Here is a 27,891-nt window from a genome sequence, read left to right as displayed (position 1 = left end):
TTTAATTGTAGTATGCTTAAAAAAAAAAAACAATAAAGGAGACACTAAAAGGTACAATTTAGTGAATAAAAATCCAAAGAAAATTAAAAATTTTTGGTCAAGTACAGACAAGATCTATGATCCCTTTAAAGAAGAGATCTCCAGGACAGCTAGGTGTCATGGTGGCAGGGAAGACTCATCACCATGAGTTCAAATCCCACCTCAGATAACTTAGTAGCTGTGTGACGTTGGACAAGTCACTAACCCTGTTTGCCTCAGTTTCCTCTTTTGTAAAATAAGCTGGAGAATGAGTACTCCAGTACCTTTGCCAAGAAGGTCATGGGGTCATGAAGAGTCAGACACAACTGAAATGACTGAACAACAAGAGAACTCCAAGTATGGAATCAATCAATCAATAAACATTTATTATAACATTTATGGAGGCTCTGACTACCTCTCCATAGATGAAGATTAGCAATTTCTCTGTAACTTTTGCCACTAATGTTTGTCAAAGACAGCACTTGAATTCAGACTTTTATGACTCTAAGGCCAGTACTCATTCCACTACTATACAACTCTCTAAAATAAAATGTCAAAGAAATCCACTACTTCCTAGAGATCATTAGAATAATGACCTAATTAGTATTATAACTATTAAAATAATAGTTGGAACTGAGGGGTAAACTAAGTTAACCACTTAGAGGATAGCTAGGTGGTGGAAAGCAGGAGTCAGGAAGACCTGCTTTTGAATTCAACCTCATGTGCTTATTAGCTGTGTGACCCTGGGCAAATTACTCAAACTCTCTCTGCCTCAGTTTCCTCCTCTGTAAAGTGATGATAATAATAGCACCATCCTCACAGGTTCATTGTGAGGATCAAATGAGATAATATTTGTAAAATGCTTTGTCAGTCTTGAAGCACATTATATAAATGCTATTTTTTTTAAAAATCAGAATGGAAGATTCAGATCAATGTAGTTCAATTCTGCCCTTAAAGTAAAGCATACAACATGTTCTCTTTTGTATTGACATTATTCATATATGCCAGCACAATATGGACCCCCTAGGTTAGAAGCTGAAGGAAGACAAGGACCTTGTCTCATTTTTCATCGTATCTCAAGTGCTGAGAATATTGCTCTGCATGCAGGGGTTAGGGAAGGAACTGGACCTGTACTTTTCTGGGTGCAAGGAGCAACCCATGAGGAGCTTCCTTTACCCATACGAATGAGAACCTACTTTGGGTCACTTAGAGGTTAAGAGACTTGCAAAGGCTCATATAATCAACATGTGAAAGAGTCTGGTCTTAAAACCAGTTCTTCGTGAATCCAATACCAGCTCTTTATCCTATCCCCACACTCTACTTCCTTCTTCACTCTACACATAGTTCTTAATAAATATTTGCAGGATTAAATTGAGTTGAAGTGAAGTAACACATACTTGAAGTCAACTTCCATGTCCCTGGTTAACGTAGCAAATGTGGTCAACAGTAGAGCTTTATTCTTAAACTAAGAAGCAGAGAGAGAGGATGGAAGGAAAAAAATATGGTCTTAGTTGCTTCAAATAAAAAGCAAAAAATGTTGTCTACCAGAAGGGTGTGTAAAGTTAGACATGTTTAGGCCTAGACACACAGCAGTCTCAAGTTTTCAGCTTCTTGTTCCTTAACTAGAGCAATTACCAGCAAAAGGGCATGCTGTGGCTTCCGCAGAAAAATTATAAAGCCAAAAAGGCTAATATTTCTTGTCACTGCTTGGGACTCTGATAGGGTCCCCAAAGTTCCATCGCCTAAACATTTAAAATCTAATTTGTCACTTTGGTACCAGGCCATGTTTTCTTCACTTCGCTCTCTGCAACTGAAAGCTCCAGCATTGTTTTGATGAGAGTTCCCAGAGCTGCACATTGCATTTGGATGAGTGGTTAAATGGAGTAGAGATGCTGGAATGGCACCGCATTTTATAGATTCATTTATGTTTTTCTATGGCAGCAAAACAGCTCTTACGAACAAAGGCCTCTCCGTGACTCAGCTCTGAGCATGATTCATAAATCTACTTTTCCCCTCTTGCTGATTTTTATAGGCATCTATTGTCCACACCCTGACCCACACACTGTTACCCATTTGATTCTCCAGTTGACTCAAGTTTATGCCAGGCAGTCTGGTGCATTTAGGAAAACTCCCTCTAAAAGATTTCTTAAACTGAAACAGTCTTAAATATCAGAAAAAAAAAAGTGTAAGGGCAGGATTATGCTTGAATCCAGATGTCTCTGTCTTTTCTATTTTGGAAATTCCTTGTTAACAAAACTATGTGACTGTGAATTTATTTTAATAATGAATTTTCCATCTTCTCCCTTCATTCTATTATTTTAATGTGTCACAGTTCCCCTGAATAATGAATCATCAAAAGGGAAAAGGGAGAGAGTGGTGTGGGAGACATTATCCTATTTCATGCTTAATGGATAAAGCAGTTAACTTTTCCCTTTTACAGATCTGTTTCATATTCCTTTGTACACTTATAGAAGCTAGATGAGTTTGATAGTCTCAGTTTAGTGTTTTTTTTTTTTTTGGCAATAGAATAGAGATAATCAATAAACTAACGAGCTCTTCTTTGAAGACTTTGGAGATGGAAGACAGATAGAGGTGGCATATTATAGTATAGTATTGTATAATAATATATAATATACACAATTTATATTATATTATATTATACTATACTATACTATATTGTTGATATCTCTGTCCCCAAATCAAAAGATATATTGAAGAATGAAGAAGTTTTGAAATAAGGTTATATTTCAGAGGACCTCAGTCAGTAGGTCTCTTCATGATAACTGGCCTCTGAGTGTGGAAATGCTAGTCTTGTTCTTCTCTTCTTCCAAGAGTATCAATTCCCATGCCCCACCCCTATCTATCCTCCTCACTTCTAAGTAATAAAACAATATCATCCTCCCAAAAAAGTGTTTTAGGGCAATATTTTGATGCATCTGTGATCTCATCAACTACCTCCATCCATCCATGCCTTCTTATCCTCTGCCATTCTTGCCCGTGGCCTTCCGTAACTACCCCATAGAAGATCTCTCTAGTATACTAGAGGCCTTTTTCTAGAGCAGGGGTTCTTACTTCTTTAATGTCATGGAATCCTTTGGCACTCTGAAGAAGCCTATGGACCCCTTCTTAGAATAATTCTTTAAATGCACAAAGTAAAATATATAAAATACAAAGAAAAGCAATTACAGTGAAAGACAATGCTCAAATACCTTTAAAAAACAGTTCACAGACCTCAAGTTAAGAATCTCTGTTCAAGATCATTTAATATTTCATGGATACCAGCACAATATTCAGGCAGCCCATCTGTTGGCATCATTGCTTGACGCACATAACCTCCTTCTTATTTATGTATGTCTTTGATGATGCCTTTTCTGCTATTTCTTGCACACCAGTTATTAATTGATTGATTCCACTGTCCCATGTTACAGTGGAAAGTGTACTGGATTTGGAATCAGAGATTCTGGGTTTGAATCCCAGCTCTCCTACCTACTACCTGTGTGATGCTTAACTTCTCTGGACCTTAGTTCCTCATCTGTAAAATGAAGGAGTTGAATGAGTTAGCCTAAAGGATCTCATATTCTTTCCAACTCCAAATCTATGATCCCATGATTTTTTTTTTAAGGATGATTGGTTTATTTTTTTAATTTTTATTTTATTTTTTTACATTTTGCTTTTTTTGGTGAGGCAATCAGGGTTAAGTGACTTGCCCAGGGTCACACAGCTAGTAAGTGTCTGAGGCCCCATTTGAACTTAGGTCCTCCTGACTCCAAGTCTGGAGCTCTATCCACTCCACCACCTAGCTGCCCCTGATCCCATGATATTTTGAACTACAGCCTACTGACATCATCCATTTGTCTTTCCATAGCCCTTTGGCTCATCTGCAAATTTTATTCTCTGAACATCATGGTGTTCCATGATTTGTAACCATATAACATCACTATTAAAAAAATTGGTTTTTGTTACAGGGAGAAGCTTTACTTCTGGTTATATTTCTCAAAGAATGTTGCATGGAAGACACTTTGTTGGAAGGGAGGCTTTAAGGCTCTGTTTTACTCTACCTAATAAAGTGTTATTTGAAAGCATCAAGCAGTAGGAGAATCTTAAATTCTCCATGTTTCTGTTAGTTACGTGGTTGTGGAAATGTTATTTTCCTGTATTTCCTATAGCCTGTTATTTTCCTATATCCTGTTATTGTCTTATATATTCACAGAAGGATGACTCCCAGAGCAAAGAAGTAAATTCAGTTTAGCTAGGATGGAGTGGAGGACAAAACAAGGATATAAGATATGACCTCTCATGGACATGTTTGAAACAGAGACAGAGTTCATGAGACTTGAAGAGTCTGAAGAACTAGGAAGGTAGGCTGGTTGAAGATGAGGGAGGTACTGGGAACTGAGAGGAACTGGGAAACAGTAACTGAACTTATTGGACCAGGAGGTGCACAAATCATAGTATCACAGAATCATAGATTTTAAAGGTGGAATAGATGTCGGGGATCTTCTAGCCTAACTCTCTTACTTTACAGATTAGAAGGCAAAGGCTAACAGAGGGCAAGTGATTTAACTTCCTCAATATACCACAGATGGTAAGTGGCAGAGCCAAGATTAGACCCTCTCTAGGCCCTGTAAATCCAATGCTTTTTCTGTTGTACCGTGCTAACAGCAACAGTAATCTACCAATTAGAGTGCACTTCAGAGCAGTAAAGGTGGTTGGTTGCTGAGTGATAGTGTCAGAGAAGCATCTGGAAGTAGCAGTGGGGAGCAAAGAATTCGACAACTCTTCCTTCTGACCTCCTGTCAAAGTCTTGAGAAAAGGCACTGCCAGCCTTGGAGCAGATGTCAAAAAAAAAAAAAAAAATAAGGTGTCTTCAGGAGAAAGTGAAGGCTTCGAAGTGAGCACCTGGAAATAGTAGGCTTTTGAGAGCTGTCATAGCTGCAGACCTGAAATGGATCTCAGAGGCCCCCCAAGTCCAATCCCTGCATTTTGCAGGTAAGAAAACTGAGGCCCAGAAAGATTAAATTACTTGCCCACAGTCACATAGGTAGTATTAGAACCTAGATTTGAACTCAGATCCTAGAAATTTAGAGATATTTTCACTAACCTAGGATAAAGGAACATTTTTCTTAAGAAAGGGGAAGGGCATATAGAGGAGGACCGTAAGTGGGGAAGGGCTTGGACAGAGTTTACAACTGGGAGATGGTTTGCGAGACACTGAGATTGTATCTTCTAGATGACCCCACATTGTTTTCCTGGCACTCCTAGAGTGAAGTGGGTCCCCAGGCTCATGGAGGGAAAGGAGATGGGGAAATATAGTTTTCCCTCTCTGGGTGGGCAAGTGCTATTTGCAAGCTATTTGCAGTCACTGAGTCCTATGGCTTTGGAAGCTATGGGTCATGAAGGGGATTGTTTTGATCTGGTGGCTGGTGCTTGGAAGAAGAAGACAAGGGTCAGAAAGTTCTGGTGGGAGTGGGGAAGGGAGGTATGGAAGGGGTCTCAATGGTTATCTAGCTCTCTGCAGGAACAAGAACTCCCTCAATATCCTATGTGAAAAGGAATCATGCAGCCTTTGCTTGAGAATGTCCAGTGAGGGAGAAACTCATAACTTCCTGAGGTTGTCCATTTCAATTGTGAAGTTTTTTCCTTTCATAAAGCTTAAATTTTTCTCCTGGCAACTTTCACCTATTTCTCCTAGGGAAAAAAAAAGTCTAATATCTCTTTCATATCAAAGCCCTCTAATATATTTCTGCCCTCATAGACTCCAAGATAGATTGTCTCCTCCCTCTAATTCCTCTCCAGGCTAAATACCCCTATTTCTTTCAGCCAGTCCTTATATAGCATGAAGACAAGACTTTTCACCATCTTGGCCGTTGCCCTCTGGATATTTTATCAAAGTCCTTCCTAAAATGTGGTGCCCACAATTGAACACCATACTCCAAATATGGTTTGACCAGGGTAGGGTACAGTGAGAATATTACTTCCTCAGTCCTGGACATCATGTCTCTCTTAATGCAATCTAAGATTACATTAACTTTCTTAATTGCCATGTCATACTTCTGACTCATATTGAGATTGCAACAGACTAAAAACCCCCAAACTGTTTTTAAACTTCTGTATAACCATGCTTTGCCCATCTTTTTAGTTTAGAAGTTGACTGTATCTAAGTATAAATCTTTGTATTCATCCCTATTGAATTTAATCTTATTGTATCAGCCAACTGTTGGAACCTGCTAAAAATCTTTTTGGATCTTGACTCTCTCATCCATTGTATTAATTATCCTTCTCAACTTTGTGTTATCTGAAAATTTGATGAAGATACTATCTATGCCTTTATACAAATCATTGAAAAAATGGTGAACAGCACTGGGCCAAGCACAGATCCCTGAGACACACTATTTTCCACCTTCTTTCAAATTGACTTCAAACCATTAAAGATTCCTCTTTAGAACCAGTGCATTCCACTTTGTTCCATCTCTTCTATAAGGATAGCATGAGAGACTTTTATCAAATGCTTTGATAATCTAGGTTAACTGTATACCATTTCCCTCAGGCGAGCCATCTCTTCATTTCCTACCTGTCTACACTCTCTGTCATGCCCCAGGAACCACTTCATCCTTCCAGATCACATCAGAGCAGGTACTAACACCTCTTCAATACTCTTTTCCCCTTGGGGCCCCTCTGATTGGAGGGTAGAGAGCTCCTCCCAGAACCTCCATTCAAATAAGGGCCCAGGCCAGCCATCACTTTATTTCCTCCCTGGCTAAGCTACTTTGAACTCTTTCTAATGCACCTTGACCTGATGCCCTCCCTTTTCCTCAACCCCTCTCTCTTTCCTTCGGTAAATTGCCTTTCCCCATTAGATTGTAAGCTCTTGGAGGGCAGGGTCTGTCTTTTGCCTCTCTTTGAATCCCCAGAGTTTAGCATAGAGACTGCACATAACAGGTACAATAAAGATTTATTGATTGAGTGATTGAAAAGGAAATGAAGTCAGTCTGGCATTAGCTCTCCTTGCTGAAGTCATTCTTGCTCTTTGTGATTGCTGTTTACTTTTCTAGGTGTTCACTGACCCTTCCTAGAATTTTCCCAGTAATCAAAATCAGACTCACTGACCTTTAGTTAAAAGATTCCATCTTCTTCCTTCTTTTGGAAACTGGACAGTATTTGGCCTTCTACAGTCTTACAGCACCTCTCTCATTTTCCAGAGTCTTTCAAAGATCGCTGACATGGCTCAGCAATCACATTTGCCAGTACTTTGTTTAGCCTAAGGTGTTGTTCATCCTGGTTGATGGGCTTTTTTGGCTTCTGGTGTGGCAACTGTCATATCAATTAAACTTCTTTAAGATCATCAGTCAGTCTTTTTATTCATTTTCCGTTTTTCAAAGCCAACAGCTTTCTCTTTCTTTTTTCAGCGTAGGTTGGGTTGGAGTTGTGATTGTACACAGTGCCTTCTCGAGGGTTGAAAGTGTCTGTTCCTGATCTTTATCTGTCCTGATTTGGTGCTGATTTTGACCCCTGCTCTAACTCAGGAGTTCTTTACCCTTTTTGTGTCATGGACCCCTTTGAAGTCTGGTGAAGCCAATGAACTCCTCAGAACGTTTTTAATGCATAAAAATAAATAGGATTACAAAGGAAACCAATTATATTGAAATAAAGTTACCAAAAAAAAATGTACATGGACCCTGAGTTAAGAATCCCTGCTCTAACTAGTAGATGATAAAACTTCATCTGTTTCCAGGGAACAAAGAAATAAAATACTAGATTTACCTTTAGGTACACCTAATAATTAAGAGAGAAAGAGGTGATTTTAGTTCACATTAGTGAACAGTTTTCAGAGCATATTTCATTTTAAAAATATAATCAGTGAAATAACATTTACAGGCTCCCACACATGCAATATAAAATTAATCTAAAGTGACACATTGCCTACTCACTGTAGCTGATGCTAAGGACATAAGGCAAAAGTTCCATTGACAATAAATAAACCACTAAGCCAACCAATGGCGGATTGAGAAAATGTGTCCTCACTTTTTTCTATGATGATTTCAACTAGTTCTTGATACAGTGAAATAGATTAAAAAGTTTTATGTTTATTTAGTTGGGAGGAATTTGTCAGCTAAGTTGGACCTTGTAATTTGAACAATTTGTCAGCCTACTTTACTGAGATTTTCACATTTTTATTTTTAAAAGCATTAATAACAGTCCCAGCATGATCATCAAATAACAAAAGAAATTTTAATCATTTCTGAGAAACTTTGTCGTAATGCAGTATGAATCAGCAGACCTACAAAAAGAATCAGTTAACTCAAGGTCATGATATTCTGAAGTTAAGGGCTATGGAGCTGATTTCTTAATAGTAGAGATACCTGCCCAGGTGGGTTTCCATCTTAGATGACATAGATGGCTAGATGTCTGGGTCAGCCTCATGCTTCTGTTGTGTTCTAGTTACGCCGTTAGACCTTTGGCAAATAGCAGTGGCAACATTTAATAATGTTAACATTGTTATAACATTATTATCATAACAATAACGTTTGGTGAATGACAGTACTTGCCACTTACTTCCAAGATCTAGCATGAGGATTTTGAGTGCAATTGGGTACTACCAGTGTCAGGGAGGCAAAGTGCCTTTGATTCTTTATGGAGGTACAGGCTTCAGCTGATGAATTGAAGATAGAAACTTCCCTTTTTCTTCTCTTCCCTTTTGAGACTTCCCCTTTTCTCTATTCAATGACCTTGATCTATTAATGTCACTGTTTCAACCATTTACCCTTTTAAAATATTTCTGGGAGCATACTAGATTCTATAAGTCTCAGAGATCCTCCCGTATCCATCCTTTAGGGTTTTAGGAAATATTTCTATATGGAACTCATTGTCTGCTACCTCCTCACTCCTTTCAAACACATCCAACTTCTCAGATTGGTTGATATTCTAAGGTATTTTATTTCCTATTAACCCCCTCTAAGCAGTCTGTATTCCACCTGGAAAGGGTTCAAATGTCACATCCTCTAGTAATTCTTCCTGGATCTTATCCAGTTAGTAATGACCTTTCTGGAAAGACCTCAAGCAATAATAATAATATTAGCTAGCATTTACATGGCACCTACTATGGGCCAGGCACCGTGCTATTTACAAATATTACAATATTTACAAATACACTTTACAAATATTCTCTCATTTGATCTTGACAACAGGCATAGAAGGTAGATGCTGTTATTATCCCTATTTCACCACTGAGAAACTGAGGCAGAGATTGCCCAAAATTACATATCTAGTAAGTGTCTGAGTCTAGATTTGAACTCAGATCTTCCTGGCTCCAGGCTAGCACTCTATCCAGTGCACCACCTGCACCATGACACTTTTTTGCTATTTCTCTGCATATGCAATCCCACCCCACCCCATTGCACTGTGAGATCTATAAGGGCAAGGATTTTGTTCTATCTAATCTTTGCATATCCTACTACCACCATCACCTTCCCCTTCTCCCCGTGGACATAACACAGTGCTCTGCACTCTGGAGCCATTCCCTGACTTAGTCAAAGAGATTTTGTAAGTTACTCTTAACTGTCACTGTCTAAAAATGCTGTGAGCTATGAGTAGTTGTATTCTGTGGCAAAATATATCATTATAAAGGTGCATAGAAATGTGAAGTGTGGTTTTGAAGACGGAGTATCAGTTGTGAAGAATGCTAATTGATGTCCACTGACTCATTATAACAGATTTGAGAGTACTCAAAGTTTCCACTTTATTGTATCCTTGGGGGCCTGACCATAGCAACCACAAACACCCTATGTCTTTCTCTCTTGTCAACTGTGTCTTCTTGTACAAGAATCTTAGGGATCACCTCAGCTAGTGGGATAAGAAGTGCTTCCATTTAGGATCAATTAATTCACCAACAAGGATTTTATTAAGCCCTTATTGTGTGCCAGGTACCAAGCTAGCAGCTGGAGATTTAGAGACAAAAATGAAACAATCCCCATCCTTCAGAAGTTTATCCCAGAACTCTTGATAGTGGGAGACCTGAGTTTCTAGGATTGGCATTGTTACAAGAATGCTGTGCAATTTTGACTGTGTCCCTTAACCTCTCTGTGCTACGATTTTCTTTATTGTAAAATGAGGCTAATAGGGCCTTCCCAATTCAGCTCCAAATATACCTGCATGAGCATTGAATGAGAGGATATACATTAGAAAATTTTGAAAAGTTGAAGGACTAGATAAAATGCTAATGAAATACACTGCCCTCCTTAACAGGACTTTTGCCCCCACCCCAAATCATTTGTTGTCATTAACAACTAAACTTTGCTCTTTTCTTTAGTCAACTAGTCTCTACACATACTAAATTATTTATTTTCTTCTATTCATCAGAGATATAATTTTGTCTATTAGATATATACTAGTAAGCTTGATTAGTTGTGCTTAACACAGATATTTTAGAGATTTGTATGAATGAAAGCTATACTATCTATAATCAGAAGGTTTGGGTTATTTAAATAATTTCTTAAACAAATACTTAAGCACCACAAGTATGTGAAAGGTATGGTTAAGTAGATCAAATCAGATAACATGTGTAAAGTGCTTTGCAAACCTTAAGTTGCCATATAAATGCTTGCTATTTTTAGAAGGAGGTGGTTTGAGGAAAAGATTTTGGTTGAGTTTGAGGAACCAATGAGGAATCTAGGGATACAGCCCAGCAGACAGTTTGAAATGAAGGTTTAAAGTTTTTTTAGAACTGAAAATAAAAATTTATGTCTAGCAATATGCATAAGCATCTTTGTTTTGGCATGAAAAAGGATGAGATTACTAGAGAAGATAAAATAGCAAGACAAGAGGGCCAAGGACACGATTTTGGACATATCTGAAAAAGAAGCATATAGCAAGAAAGAGGGATAAAATAGGGGGAAATGCGGAGAAGGTATGATCAGAGAGGTAGAAGAAGAACTAAGATGGAAAAGGAAGTCAGGGTATTGCAGAGAAGTGAGAGAGGATAGAGGCTAAGAAAAGACCACAGAATTTGAAAGTGAAGATGTCCCAGGTGACTTGTGAGAAAGCAGTTTCAGTAGAATGGTGGTAGTGGTGAAACCAGATTGCAACGGGTAAGAAATGAGGAAAGGAAGTTAAGGAAGTAGAAGTTGCTGGTGTGGAGTATTCTTTTAGGGAAAAAGAGGGTGATAATTAAGATAGTCAAGAGAGTTATGGAAGGATTTTTCCCCCTTTGGATGGGGAGACATCAGCATGTTTATAGGTAATGGAAAAGGGAGACAATGGAGAATAAGAAACTGAAGAAGAAAGAGGGGATAATTGTTAATTGTTTTACAAAAGGAGATAGCTTTGCAAAGGAGGAGCACTTCTTCCTCTTCATCCGGAGGGAAGGAATGAGTGAAGATACAGAGGGAACTTCTTTTGGATAGCTTCTGTCTTCTCAGTGAAATAGGAGGAAACATTACTGAGAATAAAGGGGGGAAAGTATGCTTGAGACCTAGGATCATAGATTTAAAGTTGGAAGGGGTCTTAGAAGCCATCCACTTCACCCCCCCCCTTGTTTTACAGATAAAGAAACAGGCTCAGAGAGATTAATTGACTTGCCAAAAGTCACACAGCCATTAAGTGGCAGAAGTAGATTTTGAATCCAGATACTCTGACTCCAAATTCATTGATATTTCTATTGTAGCAACCTGCTTTTCTGAAGACTGGGTAAGGTTTTGAAAAGCTACTTTAAGAAATATAAAATTAACAAGAAATGGAAAAAAAACCAATTGCTGACCATAAATGGAACTCAGCTGAAGTAAAATAGTATGAATATGTAGTGGACCAAATCAGCGTTTTTTCACAATTCTTTCCAATAATACTTAATACCATATGAGTAGAATCAGATTATGAGAGTTGCCCTGGTTTGGAAATTAGAATATTGAAAGGGGGCAGGGAAGGAAGAGTGGAGGGTTAGGGAATTTAAATTGATTATTGACATGAAGTCCAGGCTTCAGTGGAGAGGCAGATGAAGTCAAAATTATCTTTTGAACTAAGAAGAATGGAAGAAGTATATATTATAGCAAGGGTGAAGAGTGGATTCTATACTTAGGAAGATGTGGGGAGGGAGGGGATGGTAAGAAGATTGTGGTCAGAGCAGAAGTTCAAAGTTAAAGTTTTTAGAGGTAGAAAAGTCTAGAATGATGATAAGGCCAAAGACAACATCATGCTTTGTTGCTATTCAATCATTTCACTCATGTCTGACTCTCTATAACCCCCCGCCCGGGATTTTTTTGGCAAAGATACTGGAGTGGTTTGCCATTTCCTTCTCCAGCTCATTTTACAGATAAGGAAACTGAGGCAAACAGGATCGGGGTGATTAAAGCTATATACAGGTACTTTGTAGCAAGGGTAGATCGAAACACAGATTTTTAAAATTTTATCTCAGACTTTGACTACACCATGCCTTTTCCACAATACCAACAAAAAACATATGCATAGAGACATACACATTAAACATTTCCATTTCATTGATTATTGGATTTTAATGAGTATTTAATTTGAAGTATTTAGAAAAAATGCATTCCTATACTTTTCCAGACAGTCTGTAATTTCTGAAACCTTCATTATACAGTTATGTCTCACTTATTCATAATTGCATTAAGCTACAAATCCTAAATTTATAGAAAGTGGAAAAAAGATAGCTCATTTTGCTTTTTACTCAAGAGTTTCCTCCTAGCCTTCCTTTGGAGTAGTGTTGGTGACATCACACATCCCACCAACTAATAACTATCATACTGATCCAGAATTTTCTTCCTGTCTCTGAGTGTCCCTTCACTTCATCCTTTGTTCTCACTTTATAATTATTATTGTTTGTCTAGTATTTCTTGAGTGATTATTGGCACTCAATAATCAGTCGTTACCTTTAATACATGAAAAGATGATAAAGGTTTTTCAAGCTCACCAACAGGTTTACATACCAAAACAGATAATAGAAACATAGAACTGAAAGAGAATCCTAGAATGTTAGAGCTGGAAGGGACTTCAGTGATAATCTAGTCCCCCTAAAGCCTCTGGTTACAGATGAGGAAACTGAGGACCAGAGAAGTTAAGTGACTTGCCCAAAATCATATAGGTGGTACGTAGCAGAACAGGAACCTGAACACAAGTCCTTTGATCCCAAATCTAAGTGTTTTTTCCACTAATTATTATTAATAATGATATATAATTATTAATAATGATAGCTAGCATTTTAAGGTTTAAAAAGTGCTTTAGATACATTATTTCATTTTATCCTCATAACAATCCTGTGATGTAGGTGCTATATTGTCCTCATTTTACAGATGAGGAAACTGAGGCCAAGAGAGGTCAAGGGACTTGCCAAGCTCTTGCTAGAGTTAGTAAGTGTCTGAGACAGAATTTGACTTCAGGTCTTCCTAACTTCAGGGCCAGCATTCTATCTACTATTAGCCCACCTAGCTAAGACATTGAGATCATCTTTAGCAGGTAAATAAGGTGTCTCAGACAGGTGGTTGGTTCACTGGTCTTTTTTTAAAGATCTCCAGATATGAAAACTGTACAGTTCCCTTAATAATCTGTGCCAGAGGTTAGTGGCTCTGACAATAAAGGTATTCTTCTTTATGTCCACCAGAATCTCTTCTGTTTTCATTTAAGCCCATTTGCTCTTGTGGAGTACTCAGCAGACATCAAATACAATTGTTCTAAGTCCTCCTTATTTAAAAAAAATTTTTTTCACATAATTAAAAACAGTAATTAAGTCACCTCTTGATGTACATTCTCTAGGATAAACAAGACTGGTCCTTTAACCTCTACTTCTAAAACCTGTTTTCCATCCCTTTGATCACAGGAATTGTTCTTCTCCAGACCTTTGTCTGTTTCTTCACTTCTTTTTTAAAAGCAATGACCAAAATGCAGACACTCATTTCTGAACAAGCACACAAGATAAAATAGACATTTCCATGTGCATAGTAGAAGAGAAAGAAGATTGATCATACATGAAGTGTTACAGACATGAAATGTTACAGACACTCATAAAAAAAACAGTAAGAGATCTGACAATATAATACAGAATTACCAAACATAAATTGCTTACCTCTAATTGGTGACTAGGGGATTACAGAACTCCAGAGTTGAGAGATATACAGCATGTGAGCTGCTTCTTCAAATACGTCTGTGCCCCAAGCACCCAGGCAGAAGCCCCTATACCCAAATGATTTAGCACATATAGAGATGGGTAACTCTAGTGCTGCCCTACCCTTTATCATGAGGGGGGAACCTGTAAGGTTGTCTTCTCTTATATTTCATCTCTGAGCTTCAGCAGGACAATAGAGAATCTTAAATCATCACATTTTCTTGAGTAGTAAAGAAGATAATTCAAAGTGACTTAGATGTTAGAGAATAGGTCCATCAAAAGCAAGTTGAAGTTTAGTAAAGACAAATGGAAGGAAATATGTCTAGGGACCCAAAAATAACCTACAGACACACAAGAGGCCTTCCTATTGCATAGCCTTAGTGGACCATAAATGATTTGCTCTAAGTCCCTAAATTCAGTATGATAGAACTGATCATCAAAGGAGGATTTCAGAACCTCAAGCCATTAGTCAGAACAAAGAATTCAACCATTGTTTTGCTTTAAGTTGCCCATTATAAGAGGTGGATTATGGCTTATGCACCTGACACCTCCTAACTTTGGGATAGTTCATTCACCAAGGGCTTTTGAAGCTCAGGCCCATGTACTGCTGCATCATTAAATGAACATAACACCACATTTTTCATTTCATGAAGCTCTGAACAGTCTCCATCTGGAAGGCATTAAACACATGCCTATTTACAGACGTGTTAACCCCCATTTTAATTGCTGTACAACGCTCAATTGCTGAGCAAGATCTTCTTGTGAATCTATCACAGAGTAGGCTTTGCCATTTCCTGAATGAAGAATTTACTTAATTGGGGGTTATGTCTGTAGAACTCTTCTCCTTCCCACTTTGAATCAAAGCTGTGTCTCTATATCATGTGATACTGGAAGTAAAAGTGAAGTGCTTAGGAGAAAGATTTCTTTTTTGAAGTAAAGTTTCTGTTTCAGACTTTTCTAAAATAAATATTTTAGGGCTATTCCATGCAGGATCATAGATTTTAGAGATGGAATAGACCTTATTTGTTCCCACTCTCATTTTACAGATGAGGAAACTGAGGCCCACAGATGTTGAGTGACTTACCCACACACAGTAAATGGCAGAGTAGGGATTGAATGGTATTTTATCTGTTTAAATCCTTTCCCTTCCATTTGAATCAGTTATGTCTATATCATGTGGTATATGAAGAATAAAAATGAAATGCTTGAGAGAAAGATGTTTTTGTTTCTTCATTCAAGGATTTCTATGTACATCCCAAATCTGAACTTATTCATTGAGCCCCACTTTCTAGGATAAAATGATACTGAAAAAGGTCCCATACAAAATCATAGCTATAACTTTTTTTTTGCCCCTTAACCGTAATTTTTTTTTTAATTAACAAAAATCTATTTTCTTTCCTTCCCACTTTCCCCACCATTGGAAAAAGAAAAACAACACCCTCATAACAAATATGCATAGTCTAGCAAAACAATTTCCTACATTGGCCACCTCCAAAAACATGTCTAAATCTGCATTCTGAATTCATCTGCTTCTCTGTCAGGAGATGAATAGCATGTTTGTCATTAGTCCTATGAAATCATGGCTAGTAATTGTGTAGACCAGAGTTCTTATGTCTTTCAAAGTTGTTTATTTTCACAATGTTGCTGTATAAATTGTTCTCCTGGTTCTGCTTACTTCACTCTGAATCAGTTCATACAAATCTTCCCAGGTTTCTCTGAAGCTGTTCCTTTCCTCATTTCTTACCTCACTATAATATAAGATTACATCAATATACCATAATTTGTTCAGCCATTTCCCATTTAATGGGTGGTCCCCTAGTTTTTAGTTCTTTACCACCACAAAAAAAGTTGCTATAAATATTTTTGCATATATGGGTCATTTTCCTCTTTCTTTGATGTCTTTGGGGGTATAAGCCTAGTAGTAGGAGAAAGGTGTTTTTGAAGTTGTTTTTGTTTCAGACTTCTAATTTTCAAAGTAAACATTTTCAGGGCTTTGGGTAGGATCATAGATTTAGAGGTGGAGCAGGTCTTTATCATCAGTTCCAACTCTCTCATTTTACAAATGAGGAAACTGAGGCCCAGATTTGCTGTTAAGTTACTTTCCCATAAATAGTGAATGGCAGAACAGAAATTTAAATGCATGTTCTCTTACTACAAAACCAGCATTCTCTCCACTTTGCCATGCTGCCTTCCCCATCCCCAACCCTATTTTGCTTTTCTGTAGTAGACACAATAAGGACAAGAGTGATTTATTCTTCCCATTAATTGTATTTCAACCATTGTCTTCCCTCCCAGCATTGGAGGGGATTTGCATCCTACTAAATCAACTAACGGTCCTGCCTAGTGGTACACTGGGCACTGGGTAGATAATTAATAAATGCTGTTGACTGAATGACTGACTTCCTAGCTAGGGGAGACTTCCTAGAGAGGATGAGACTTAAGGAGCTGCTCCAAGGAAAAGAAAGGAAAGAGAGAATTGTAAAATTATTGAAATTGATCAAACGGGAGAGCAGGAGGAGCCAAAGAAAATGAACTTGTTTCCAGGTAATTGTGTTTTTATTGTGATAGGAGACATCATTCCAGAAATACTTGTACAATAAGGGCAGGATTGAAACCTCTGCTGCTTGGCATATCAGCCACTGAAAGCATTGCAGATATTAATCTCAGGCATTCATTCTTCAGTCCAGCTCCCTAGAAGTAGAAAGTCACAGATGCAGATAGTATGCCCTGCCCTTTCCTTGACTATTAGCATATACTTAGCATAGTATGCCTTCTCTTTTTTTTTTTATTTTTCCAGTTTCTCACCTTAATCCACATGCCATTCTCCTGGCAACACATCCTCCACACCCCAGAATATATTTCCTTCTTCTAACGTCACTTTCTACCTCAGGGGGGAAAAACTATAGACTCATGGTCCTCTAGAATCTACCCTCATTGGTATAATTATTATACATACATGATGTCTTAGGGACAGGAAAAGAGCATCTTTACCAACTCTTAGGATCATAGAAATAATACAAATAATATATTATAATAACAACAACAACAATAATAATAGTAACTAGCATTTATATAGCACTTAAAGGTTTGCACAGTGCTTTACAAACATTATCTCATTTTAGCCTCCACCTAACCTGGGAGGTAGATGCTATTACTATCCCCAATTTACAGATGTGAAAACTGAGACAGATATTAAGTAACTTGCACAGAGTCACATAGCTTGTAAGCATCTCGAGTTCAAACTTGAACTCAGGTCTTCCTGACTCCTAATCTAGCATTCTATCCACTATACCACCTATCCACAAATAGAGTTGGAGAATTTTTCTTCTCCACTAAATCCACCCCTTCTTCAAACTTCCCTGTTTTTATTTGGGCTACCACCATCCTTCCAATCCACCAGATTCACAACTTTGAATCGCCCTTGAGACTTCCATTTTTCCCAAATCCAATCCATTGTCAAGTTGAATCCATACCCTCTTGCAGGTTTTCATGAATTCTCATCTGTACTACTATATTTCGCTGTATAATCATCACAGATTTTATGGCAAATTTTTTGCCAAAAACTGGGGTGCAACCATTATGTGAAGCTTTAAAAATCATGCCAGCATTACTAAAAAGTCATTTATTACTAAACTGTCTTTGGTGCAAGATTATATGTTGAATGATGATGAATGATGATGAATGATGAATATATGTTAATATTGGGAAGATACAAGCCTTACCATCTCACATGACTTTCTCATGGCAGCTGTGCCTGCCCTCCCTCTTTCTCCATGCACCTATGGCTTTTCATTGGATTGAGTGAGTGACAATACTGGTAGTACTGCAGCACTCTAAACAAGCCACACAAGTTGGTGCCATACACTGAGAGTTCTAGGCTTGTGCTCATAATGCTCAAGAGATAAATGAGTATCCATATGCCACTGGTGAATACATTGCTGCTCTGTTTACCTTTTAAGTGACATGATGAACAGAATTATACCATGCCACGGTTATGCAACGAAAGGTTCTAAACCAATTTTTAGACTGAAGAAACAGGGTGTGATGATTATGTGGTGAAATATGGTATTGCTGCAGTCTCCTAATTGGCCTTCCTGCTTTTAATTCCTCTTATCTCTAGTCTCCCCACCATATGGTTGCCCAAACAATATTCCTAATGGACAAGCTTGGCTCCCTTGATCAAAGATCTTTAGCTACTCCCTATTACTTCTAAGATAAAGTGTAAACTCCTCAACTTGGCATAGAAAATCCTTTACAAGCTGGTTTCCAACCTACTTTTCTAGACTAATTTTGTCTTAGCCTGCCTTGATGAACTTTATATTCCTGCCAAATGGGCCCACTTGCTATTCCCTGAACATCCCATTCCATTTCCTGTTCCCATGCCCAAAGGCCTTATGCTAGGAATGAACTCCCTCCCCCTTCCTTAGAATTCCTGTCTCCTTTCATGGGTCAATTCATGTATCACCTCCTATATGGAGCTTTTCCTGCTCTTCCATTTACATTTGGGTTTTTTCCCTGCCATAAATTATCTTATATTCACTTACACTTGTTCTATCCTCCTAATCAAGGGTAAGCCCCTTAAGAACAGAGACTGTTTTTCATTTTGTATTTTTATCCTTAAGCAGCTGGGTGGCTCAGTGGATTGAGCACTGGGCATGGAGTCAGGAAGACCTGAGTTCAGATCCAGCCTCAGACACTTACTAGCTGTGTGACCCTGGCCAAGTCACTTAACCTGTGTTTGCCTTAATCCACTGGAGAAGAAAATGGCAAAATGCTCCTCAAAATGCTGTACCAAAAAAACTCCATGGACAGTACGGTCCATGGACTCAGGAAGAGTTGGACATGACTAAACAACAACAAATTTCTATTATCAGTACCTAAAATTGGGTTTTGTCATAGTAGAGACTGAATAAATGCTTATTCAATTATTCAATGCTTATATTGAATTGTTTTAAATTCTCCGGTTAGACAGGAAGCTCCATGAGGGATATTTCTTTGTATTTTCCACAGTGTCCAGCTAAGTGCCATGTGCAGAGTTAGGTGCTCAATAAACAATGGGTGAATGCTAGGGGCCTCTGGAGTTTCATGGGGATCAACCTCTGTGCAAAAAAAAAAAAGTCTTACAGTACATAAATTCTGATTTTAAAATTGTTACTAGTAGAAGGAATGAAGTATTGAGTTACCCTTTAAAGCAAGGTTTACTAGCCTGGGGTCCATGAGCTTGTTTTTGAAAAATGTTTTGATGACTTTATTTCAATATAATTGATTTCCTTGGTAATCCTAAATATTTGGTTTTATTAATTTTAAAACTCTATTTTGAGAAAGGAGTCCATTGGCATCACTAGACAGCTAAAGGTGTAAAGGTTAAAAACCCCTGCTCTAAAAGTGTGGGGTAGGATAAAACTAGGACCAGAATTATGTTTAAGAAAGTTCTAAAAGCAATTTGTTAACCCTGTATTCTTTTCTTCAGGAAAAACTGTGTAGAAAATCTAATGGATGAAGATGAGAAGGACAGAGCAAAGAGGTAAGAGCTGTTCTTACATACATTTATATTCTTTTCCCCAGAATTTCACCTTTCCTTACTATTATTTTTTTCTCTTCAGGGTTTGCTAGAATATTGGTTCCTAATCTGACACCCTAACTCCATTTTCTAATAGTTTCATCCTTGGGATTGCATCTTCTCCGTAGACTTGGCATGCCAAACTGCTTCCTGTTTGAATATTTGTTTTTGATTCATGATAGGTCTTAAGACTTTTAAAAATGATTGTAATAGGTAGGTTCTAATGATGTGAACACTTACTCCATGAGTGACTTTAAGCAAACCACTTAATCTACCTAGACCTTGGTTTCATCATCTATAAAATGAGGGGGGTTAGACTGATTGATCAATAAGGTCACCTTTGGCACTAACCCAATGGTTCTAATTTAAACCAAGCTCCTGCCCATTTTTCCTAGGCAGCCCCATTTTGATCCTCCAGCCGCCTTGTTAATAATTTATAGAAGCATTGAGAGACTATGAAACCATGCCAATGTATAGATAAGTAGTCCGCCAGCAACAGATGTGTTGACTCAAGTCTCTCTTTTCATGGGGCTGCCTGGTTGCCACACCCAACCTGCACCTTATGACACCAGGAGGCACAATGTGGACAATATTGTCCAACCTCCAAGAGAAGGAAGTCATTTCGTCCCTATCCCACTAGCAGTATAGTTGCAAACAGCTAAGGCGAGAGTGGATGGTAAGGAAGCAGAAATACCAAGCATAGATAACTTTTGAAAGAAGTTTAGCAATGAAGGAAAGAAAAGAGATGAGAAAGTAGCTGAATGGCATAGAAGGGTCAATGGAAGGCTACTTTAGGTTTAGAGAAGCCTAAGCCTTCTTGGAAAGGAACCAGTAGAAAAGGAGATGATTGATGATGATGATGATGATGATGATGATGATGATGATGATGATGATGGTAGCTAACATTTTATAGCACTGACCATGTGCCAGGAATGTGCTAATTACTTAAAATGATTATTTCATCCAATCTTCACTACAATACTGGAAGATAAATGCCATTATTAATCCCATTTTACAGTTGAGGAAACTGAGGCAGGAAGAGGTTAAGTGATTTGCCCAAGGTCACATAGCTAGTAAGTGTCTGAGGATGGATTTGAACTCAGGTCTTCCTGACTTCATACCCAGCTCTCTATACACTGTGTCACTTAGCTACTCAATACATGAGAGAGAATGGGGATGCCTGCTGTAATGAGGCCCTGGAGATGGAAGAATGGAATGGAATATCAGGATTAGCCTTAGTGAGGAATAGGAATACCTCTTCTGTGGCCAGAAAAAGGAAGAGAGAGTATAAATAGTGATGATGAGAAGTTTTGAAAAATGGAGAAGGTGAGAGAGTGGGCGGTGGTAATCAAACTCACATTGGAGAGTGTCAATCTCAGTGAAGTAGGAGACCAAGTTATCTGCTATAAGGGTAGGGAGTGAGGGCTGCAAATGGTAGTGGAGAAAAGAAAAGCTTTGGAACAGTCACAATAGGGAATATGGTTAGTCAGCTGAGCCGTACGCATAATAAATTTAGAGAGAGTAAAATCTGCTTGATTTTGTGATTTGTCTACAGTTATGCTCAATGGCCTGAGAATTTTTATTGAGAAACTGGAGTGTTGGGGTTAGTTAGAATGAGTATTAGCAGATAAAGGATAATGGAAGGTCAGCGAAGCAAGGAATTCTAGGGTGGTGATTTGTGAAACATAAAAAGCAGCAGATCATGGGCTAAGCATGGAGGCAAATAAAGACAGAAATGGGGAGATAAAATGGGGTGATTAGGGCTAGATAAAAGCCCCAAAGATCGTGTTGAAGGTAGAAAGCGATTGAAGGACTGAGGATTGAAGGTTATGGTTGGAGAATGGAATATCAGTGTTCAGGATCCTAGAAATAGTATTCCAGGAAAGAGGTCTCTGGTACAATCCTGCTGGTGTGTGGTTAAGTGGAAAGGAGGTCATTGTAGGGCATATTCTGTATTTGTGATAGTCATCATTGAGGCAGTGGGGTGGGAGGAAAGGGAGACTACAAAAGAAATACAAGATATGATCACTCTCCAGATAGGAAAACAAACTAATGCCTATATAAAGTACTTAGATTAGATATCCATATGAGACAGTTTAAAATTCAGAGATAAAATGAATGACATACAAGTCAATGCTTGTAGGAGTTCTTTGTGACCAAAGAAAGCAAGCTTATCTATGGAAACATGTCAGATTGTAAAACAAATTTATCACTTACCATCAGCCCAATTGATGAAAATGTTGAGTTTTTTTTTTCTGATTTACCTTCAGTCACTAGCAGAGTAGTTGATTGGCATTAGTTAAAAATTAATTGATTTTCCTTTTCACCTCAATTGGGAAAATGTGATTCCACAAACCCCTCAGGTGATAATCTATGACTTCATAATTTGTGCTTCATTTCTCTAGAAAGCATCCTTGAGAGCCCAGGATGATTCCTGCACTCCCTAATTGAGTGGATGCCAGTTCTTACACATAATATAGTTGTTAACTTTCACTGTCTATAAAAAGACTCAGGTGGGAGGGAGGAATGGAAACAGTTCAGACGAGAAATCCTTCAAGGGAAGTGGCAGCTGAACATACCCAGCAAGAGTAGAAATAGGAGTTTGGGAGAGAAGGCCCTCAGTTATCAAGGGTCTGAGGGTTGACTCTGTTTTCTGGATTTTTCCCTTTTACAGTAAAACAAACTGAGGTTGTTTACTGAGGTACCATAGTAGACTAGTAATACATCATAGTATCATATGTTTTGAGCTGGAAGGAACCTAGGAGGCCATATCTCCTATTTCTAGAGGCCAATTTCCTCATTTTACAGGTGAAGAAACTGAAACCCAGGGGGCCCCAAGATCTTCTTAATGTGTCACAGGTATTAAGCATCTGCAGCAGGATTTGAACAAAAATCCTTGATCTTTTCCACTGTACCACACTATTTATTTGTGGCATCAAGGAGGAAGAGTGGATAGTGATTGGAGTCAGATCTGGTCTCAGACACTTACTAGCTTTGTGACCTTGGCAAGTATTTAATCTCTCTCAGCCTCTTCAGCTGTAAAAAAGGGATTATAGTAGCACCTACCCTCCCAGGGTTGTTTTGATGATAAAATGAGATGATAAATTTAAAGGGCTTCGCAAAATTAAAATTCTATCCAAATGTCAGGTGTTTTTATTAAGTATTTAGCATCTACAAAATGCTCTGCACTATGGACTATAACATGATTCCTGCCTTCGAAGAGTATCCCCAGAACTAGAAACAACACCCAAATCAATTAGAGAACTACACAAGAAATGATACAATTAAATATAAAGATGTATGGTACAGATATTTATCAAAAGCTCAGTGTGGGGAAGTGAGATAAGTAGTTACAACTTGGGCATGGCCTTCCTCCCGGGAAAGTCATATGGCTCTTCTGTAGACAAATTCTCTCACTTCATTGTTTCATTTCTTTGTCTGTGAGCTCAATAGGTTAGAAATGAAAAGTTATTACAGTCGGTCGTGAAAATCATAGTCCAATTTATCAGTTTGTGTTTCACTTTATAGTACTGTACACCTTGTGGTTTGGTGGTGATTTATCTTCCATGACTGAATATTGTTTTTCACATATGCTCTGTCATCATGAGAAGTCTTACAAAGGAAAAGTACAATAAATAAAAATCTTTGTGTTAAATCAAGTCTTGAGGTGGATATTTGTTGTTTATTATGATTTTGATGGGCTAAATTGAGTATATTAGCAGGCATCCAATGAACATGAGGTAATGTTAACAACATTTTACTTACATTTTACTAGTTTGCAGATGTGGGGTTTGGTACCTGAACCAAAGCGAAATTTGGTGTGTACCAGGAAGAATGCTAATTGTTCCTTCAGCCCAAAAAAGAGTTTAATAGGAAGGACTTGTCAGTTTGATGTATTGGTTTTTGCCCTTAGCTAGTAAAAAAAAAAAAAATAGTGGAGAAATAAATGATCAGTAGACTGGGAAAACTGGAAATCATGAAGCCTTTCCCAATATCTTTTAATTCTAATACCTTCCTTCTGTTAAATATTTCCTATTAACCCTGTATTTGGCTTGCTTTGTATATATTTATTTGCATGTTGTCTCTCCCATTAGATTGTAAGCGTTTCGGGGGCAGCAACTGTCTTTTGCTTCTTTTTGTATCCCCAGTGTGCCTAGCACAGTGCCTAGAATATTGTTATTAAGTCATTTTTCAGTCGTGTCCAACTCTTCATGACACCATTTGGTGTTTTCTTAGCAGAGTTACTTGAGTGGCTTGCCATTTCCTTCTCCAGCTCATTTCACACACTGTGACAAACAGGGTTAAGTGACTTGCTCAGGGTCACACAGCTAGTAAATGTCTGAGGACAGATTTGAACTCACAAAGTTGAGTCTTCTTGACTCCAGGCCAAGCACTTTATCCATTGCACATGGCATATAGTACTTGCTTAATAAATGTTTACTGATTGATTGCTCTATTAATTCCAGAGCAGAAAGCGCAATTTGGTAGCATGTTTCCAAACAATCTTTGGGTAGAAGAACCTAGTCAGAAGTCATAGGTTCATTGTTGTTATTGTTTGTCCTTTGTCCTTGAAAAGGACCCATGACCTCAGGAGGGTGATATCTTGACTTGCAAGTGAATTGGATTTAAGTGAGGCGGAGCAGTGCAAAGTCATCAGCCTCACTTTCTCCTCCAGAGTCATCTGAGTCCAGTGGCAAGACATAGATCAGGATGAATGGTGACAGTCCTAGATGCAGTGGGAAACCTTGGTCTTCATAACCTAGGGTCTTTCCCAGGTCTCAGCTTGTCTGAGGCAACACCTATTCAGTGATTAAAAGCTAGGTAAGGATTGAAGCAAAAGACAGCCTAGTTTGCCTTGACAAAAGAAATCAGTCTGGGAGGGGAAGGCCCTCAGAGTTTCTGGACAGAACAGAAACAATTGCTATTTACACTCACGAGGAGCCATCAAAACCCAAACAATGACCAAGTGAAGCTTAGGCTGGGCCCTCTTATTGGCCAATCAACTTTTTCATAGGTTCATAGTCCTAGAGGCAAAAGGGACCTCAAGGTTCATCTCATTCAATACCTTCACTTTATAGATGAGGAAACTGAGGTCTGGGGAAATTAAGCAACCTATCTAGATAAAACTGCTTGAACCCTCAGAGAACTCTGGGAACTAAAATATTGCCTTTCTTCAAAGAAAGCAAAACATTTCTCTTAGGACTTTGGTTTAAAAAAAAAGCTCTCAAGCAATGTTTTAACTTCCTCTTTTGTGTAATTTCAGTAAAATCTATATCAATCTAAACTAGCTTTAAGTTTGATCCTAAACATTCTCTGATAGCTATGAAGTTAAGATTCAGTATCTCATTCTTAAACATCAGAAAGAAAGCACTGGCTTCACTGATACTTAGTTCCCAAGCTACTATGCCAACTCTCAGCTAATTTACAGTTATTCACATGAGAGTTGACAATGGTAGTATCAGCATGTAGTAAGTACAAGACAGATCTATGATGTGGCAAACCACCCCCAATGAAAGTAGAAATCTGTGAACAGAGTGTATAAAAGAAAAACAAAATATTCAAATGATGTGTCTTCAGAAACCCAAATGGAAGAAATGAGTATAAACAGAGTGTTTTAGAATAGGCATATCAGGGTTGTTGGTTCCTAGAACAGGTTATTGTGGGAGGTTATGAAATTTTCATCCTATGAGATCTCTTAAAATAGGATAAAGATCCATCTGCCTGCTGTGATTCAGATGTATATAAATTGGTGGTTGGGTTATATGACCTCTTAAGTTCTCTGAAGTAGAGCCCTATGACTTAATGTTCCCCAAATCCTCCCACCCACCCCCAGTCAAAGCAGGGCCTGGAGACTTGCCTCATATCTGGCAGAAACAGCCCGACATTCTCAACCATGAATACCAGAGCTGTTGGCTTTGAGAATAGATAGTTTTATTTTCCTTTATTAGACATTATGTAACAGCTCTGTTCTGGATGCACCCTAGACAATGCCTTTTTCTCATTCTACAAAGCTCATGGAACCCCTGGGTATAGCATGGCCCAGGAGCCCTGTTGTATCTGGGCAGGAAGGACTGAGTTTCATTATTCAGTATATCCCCATGCGCATGGAGTGGAGAGAATTGGACCTGACTACAGATGTGCCTTCCTCAAAAGTCTTGCACAAATTGAATTTTTGTCTATTAACATTTTTAAATGCTTCCAGAGAGCTCCTTCTCTAAAGGTTCGCTGCAGTAAATTCTTTTTGTAGCTCAAAGAATCCTTGAGTTATACAAATAATCACCCTGTAATTTATTGATTTTGAAAGTTCAGATTGTCAAATGTAGTGCTTTCTTAGGGCAGAGAACACCTATAATCCATTGATTCTGTAATTATAACTTTTGTACTTTGCAAGATTTTTTTTTGAGGTTGCCTGTAGGGGGTGCCAATTAAAAGGAGACAAAAGCTCCTAGAAGTCTGACTAAGAGTACCAATTCAGTTGAATTGCTACTATTATTTATGATAATTATTAGCCCATATTTATATAGTATTTTAAAGCACTTTCCTAGAAACTACCCTATGAAATAGGCAGTATACATAGTATTATCGCCATTTCACAGATGTTCATGGTCATAGAGCAAGTAAGTGGCAAAGCCAGGATTTAAATGCAAATTTCCTGACTCTAAATTCAGTTAATACTGAGTCATATTACCTCCCTAGGCTATGTGCCTCATTCATAGTAGGCATTCTGGGTGGTAGAAGAGAGGCATGTAGAATATCGGTTAGGATATTGATAGAGGCTTAGTTTGTGAATAGAGGAGTCCTGCCAAGCTTGGTCCCAAAGATGTGAGAAAGCACCTCCTTTCTTTCTTTATACAGGTGAGGGACAAGGTATATGGAATACTTCATAATAATAATAATAATAATAATAATATGTTTTATATAGTGCTTTAAGTTTTGAAAAGCAGTTCATAGATATTATCTCATTTGAAACTCACAATCACTTTGTGATATTATTATAGGTAGGTGCTATTACTATCATCCCCCTTTTACAGGTGGGTCAACTGAGGCTGAGGTTTAAGTAACTTGCCCAGGGTCACACAGCTAGCGTCTGAAACGGGATTTGACCTCAGGTCTTCTTGACTACAAGTTTTCCACTCTTGTCCATTGGGCCACCTACTTGCTTAAAATGTTGACCTTTACTGATATATTCTTTCATTTTGTAGAGCTGTGTTTTCCCCCTACTTTTTCCTCTTTCTTATAATGGGTCTAGGAAGGAGAGGAAGGAGTTCTGTTGTGAAATGAAGGTTAAGGAAAGACAAATGATATCAGTAAAATTCTTTAAAGAAAAAAAGGAAGCCCTTTATCCTACTCTGACCTTCTCTGTGATCTTGGCAAAGTCACCTAGAAACTTCAATTAATCCTACTAAGCTTGACTGCTCATCACCTTCCTATCATCATTAGTATAATAAACCTCACCCTAAGTGGCTCCAGCTTCTTGATCTTAGACCCCTGAGGGAGTCTCTGCTTGATATCCTAATCCAAGGGATTCCACCCTTACATTCAACTTTGACCCCAAAGTTACAGATATGGTTTAATGACCTCCTTTACCTCCATTATTCCAGCATGCCAGAGACTTTTCACATTAACAGTGAATATATACAAAGTACAAGTACTAAAACAACCATCCTATGAAAATACTAACTAACCAATCATAAAATTGGATTCCCCTTAGCTGTGAATGAATAGTGAAAGGGACTCAATCCAGCTAAACATATCACTAGCTCTGGTAGTAGCTTTCTATTTTATCAGAAGGCATTCATTTTTATAAGCTGCCCTAACTGATAATCTGTGCTTTAGGTAGGCAGTATCTTATATTTTCCCCATCTGGATGTCCTGTTTTATTAAGTTAACAGAATGAGAAGAGATATTCTGGAATAAATCTGAAAACCCTTCTGAGCTTGCTGAACAAGAACAGATGACCCTTTTTTTTGCTTGATTTCAGTGTTCTTGTCCACAATTTTGCTTGGACTTGAATGAACCCCACTATAATTTTGCCTGAATCTTTATATCTGCGCATTAGCTTTAAGGGAGGCTCAGTGCACCTTAAATGTTCATACCTATTCCATTTCCTCCTTAGAACCAATTTAGGAGAACCCACATCTATATACAGGGTTCTCACTTTGCCCCAATTTCTGAATTTCTTTGATCGGTGAATCTCAACTTCAGG

General features: G+C 38.1%; 1 protein-coding gene across 1 annotated transcript in view; it reads left to right on the top strand.

Moving 5' to 3' along the window:
• The window catches only part of NPAS2 (neuronal PAS domain protein 2), a 238,145-nt gene that overhangs the window by 110,933 nt on the left and 99,321 nt on the right, over window positions 1-27,891 (top strand). Inside the window, exon 2 of the mRNA XM_027842576.1 lies at window positions 19,596-19,649. Coding sequence (XP_027698377.1) covers window positions 19,596-19,649 — 54 coding nt within the window. The remainder of the gene's footprint in view (window positions 1-19,595; window positions 19,650-27,891) is intronic.

This window comes from Vombatus ursinus, unplaced genomic scaffold (assembly GCF_900497805.2).
Source record: "Vombatus ursinus unplaced genomic scaffold, bare-nosed wombat genome assembly UNPS02014877.1, whole genome shotgun sequence".
In the NCBI taxonomy this organism is placed as follows: Eukaryota; Metazoa; Chordata; class Mammalia; order Diprotodontia; family Vombatidae; genus Vombatus; species Vombatus ursinus.
Note: the sequence above shows the minus strand (reverse complement) of the source record. Positions and strands in the feature narration are given on the sequence as shown.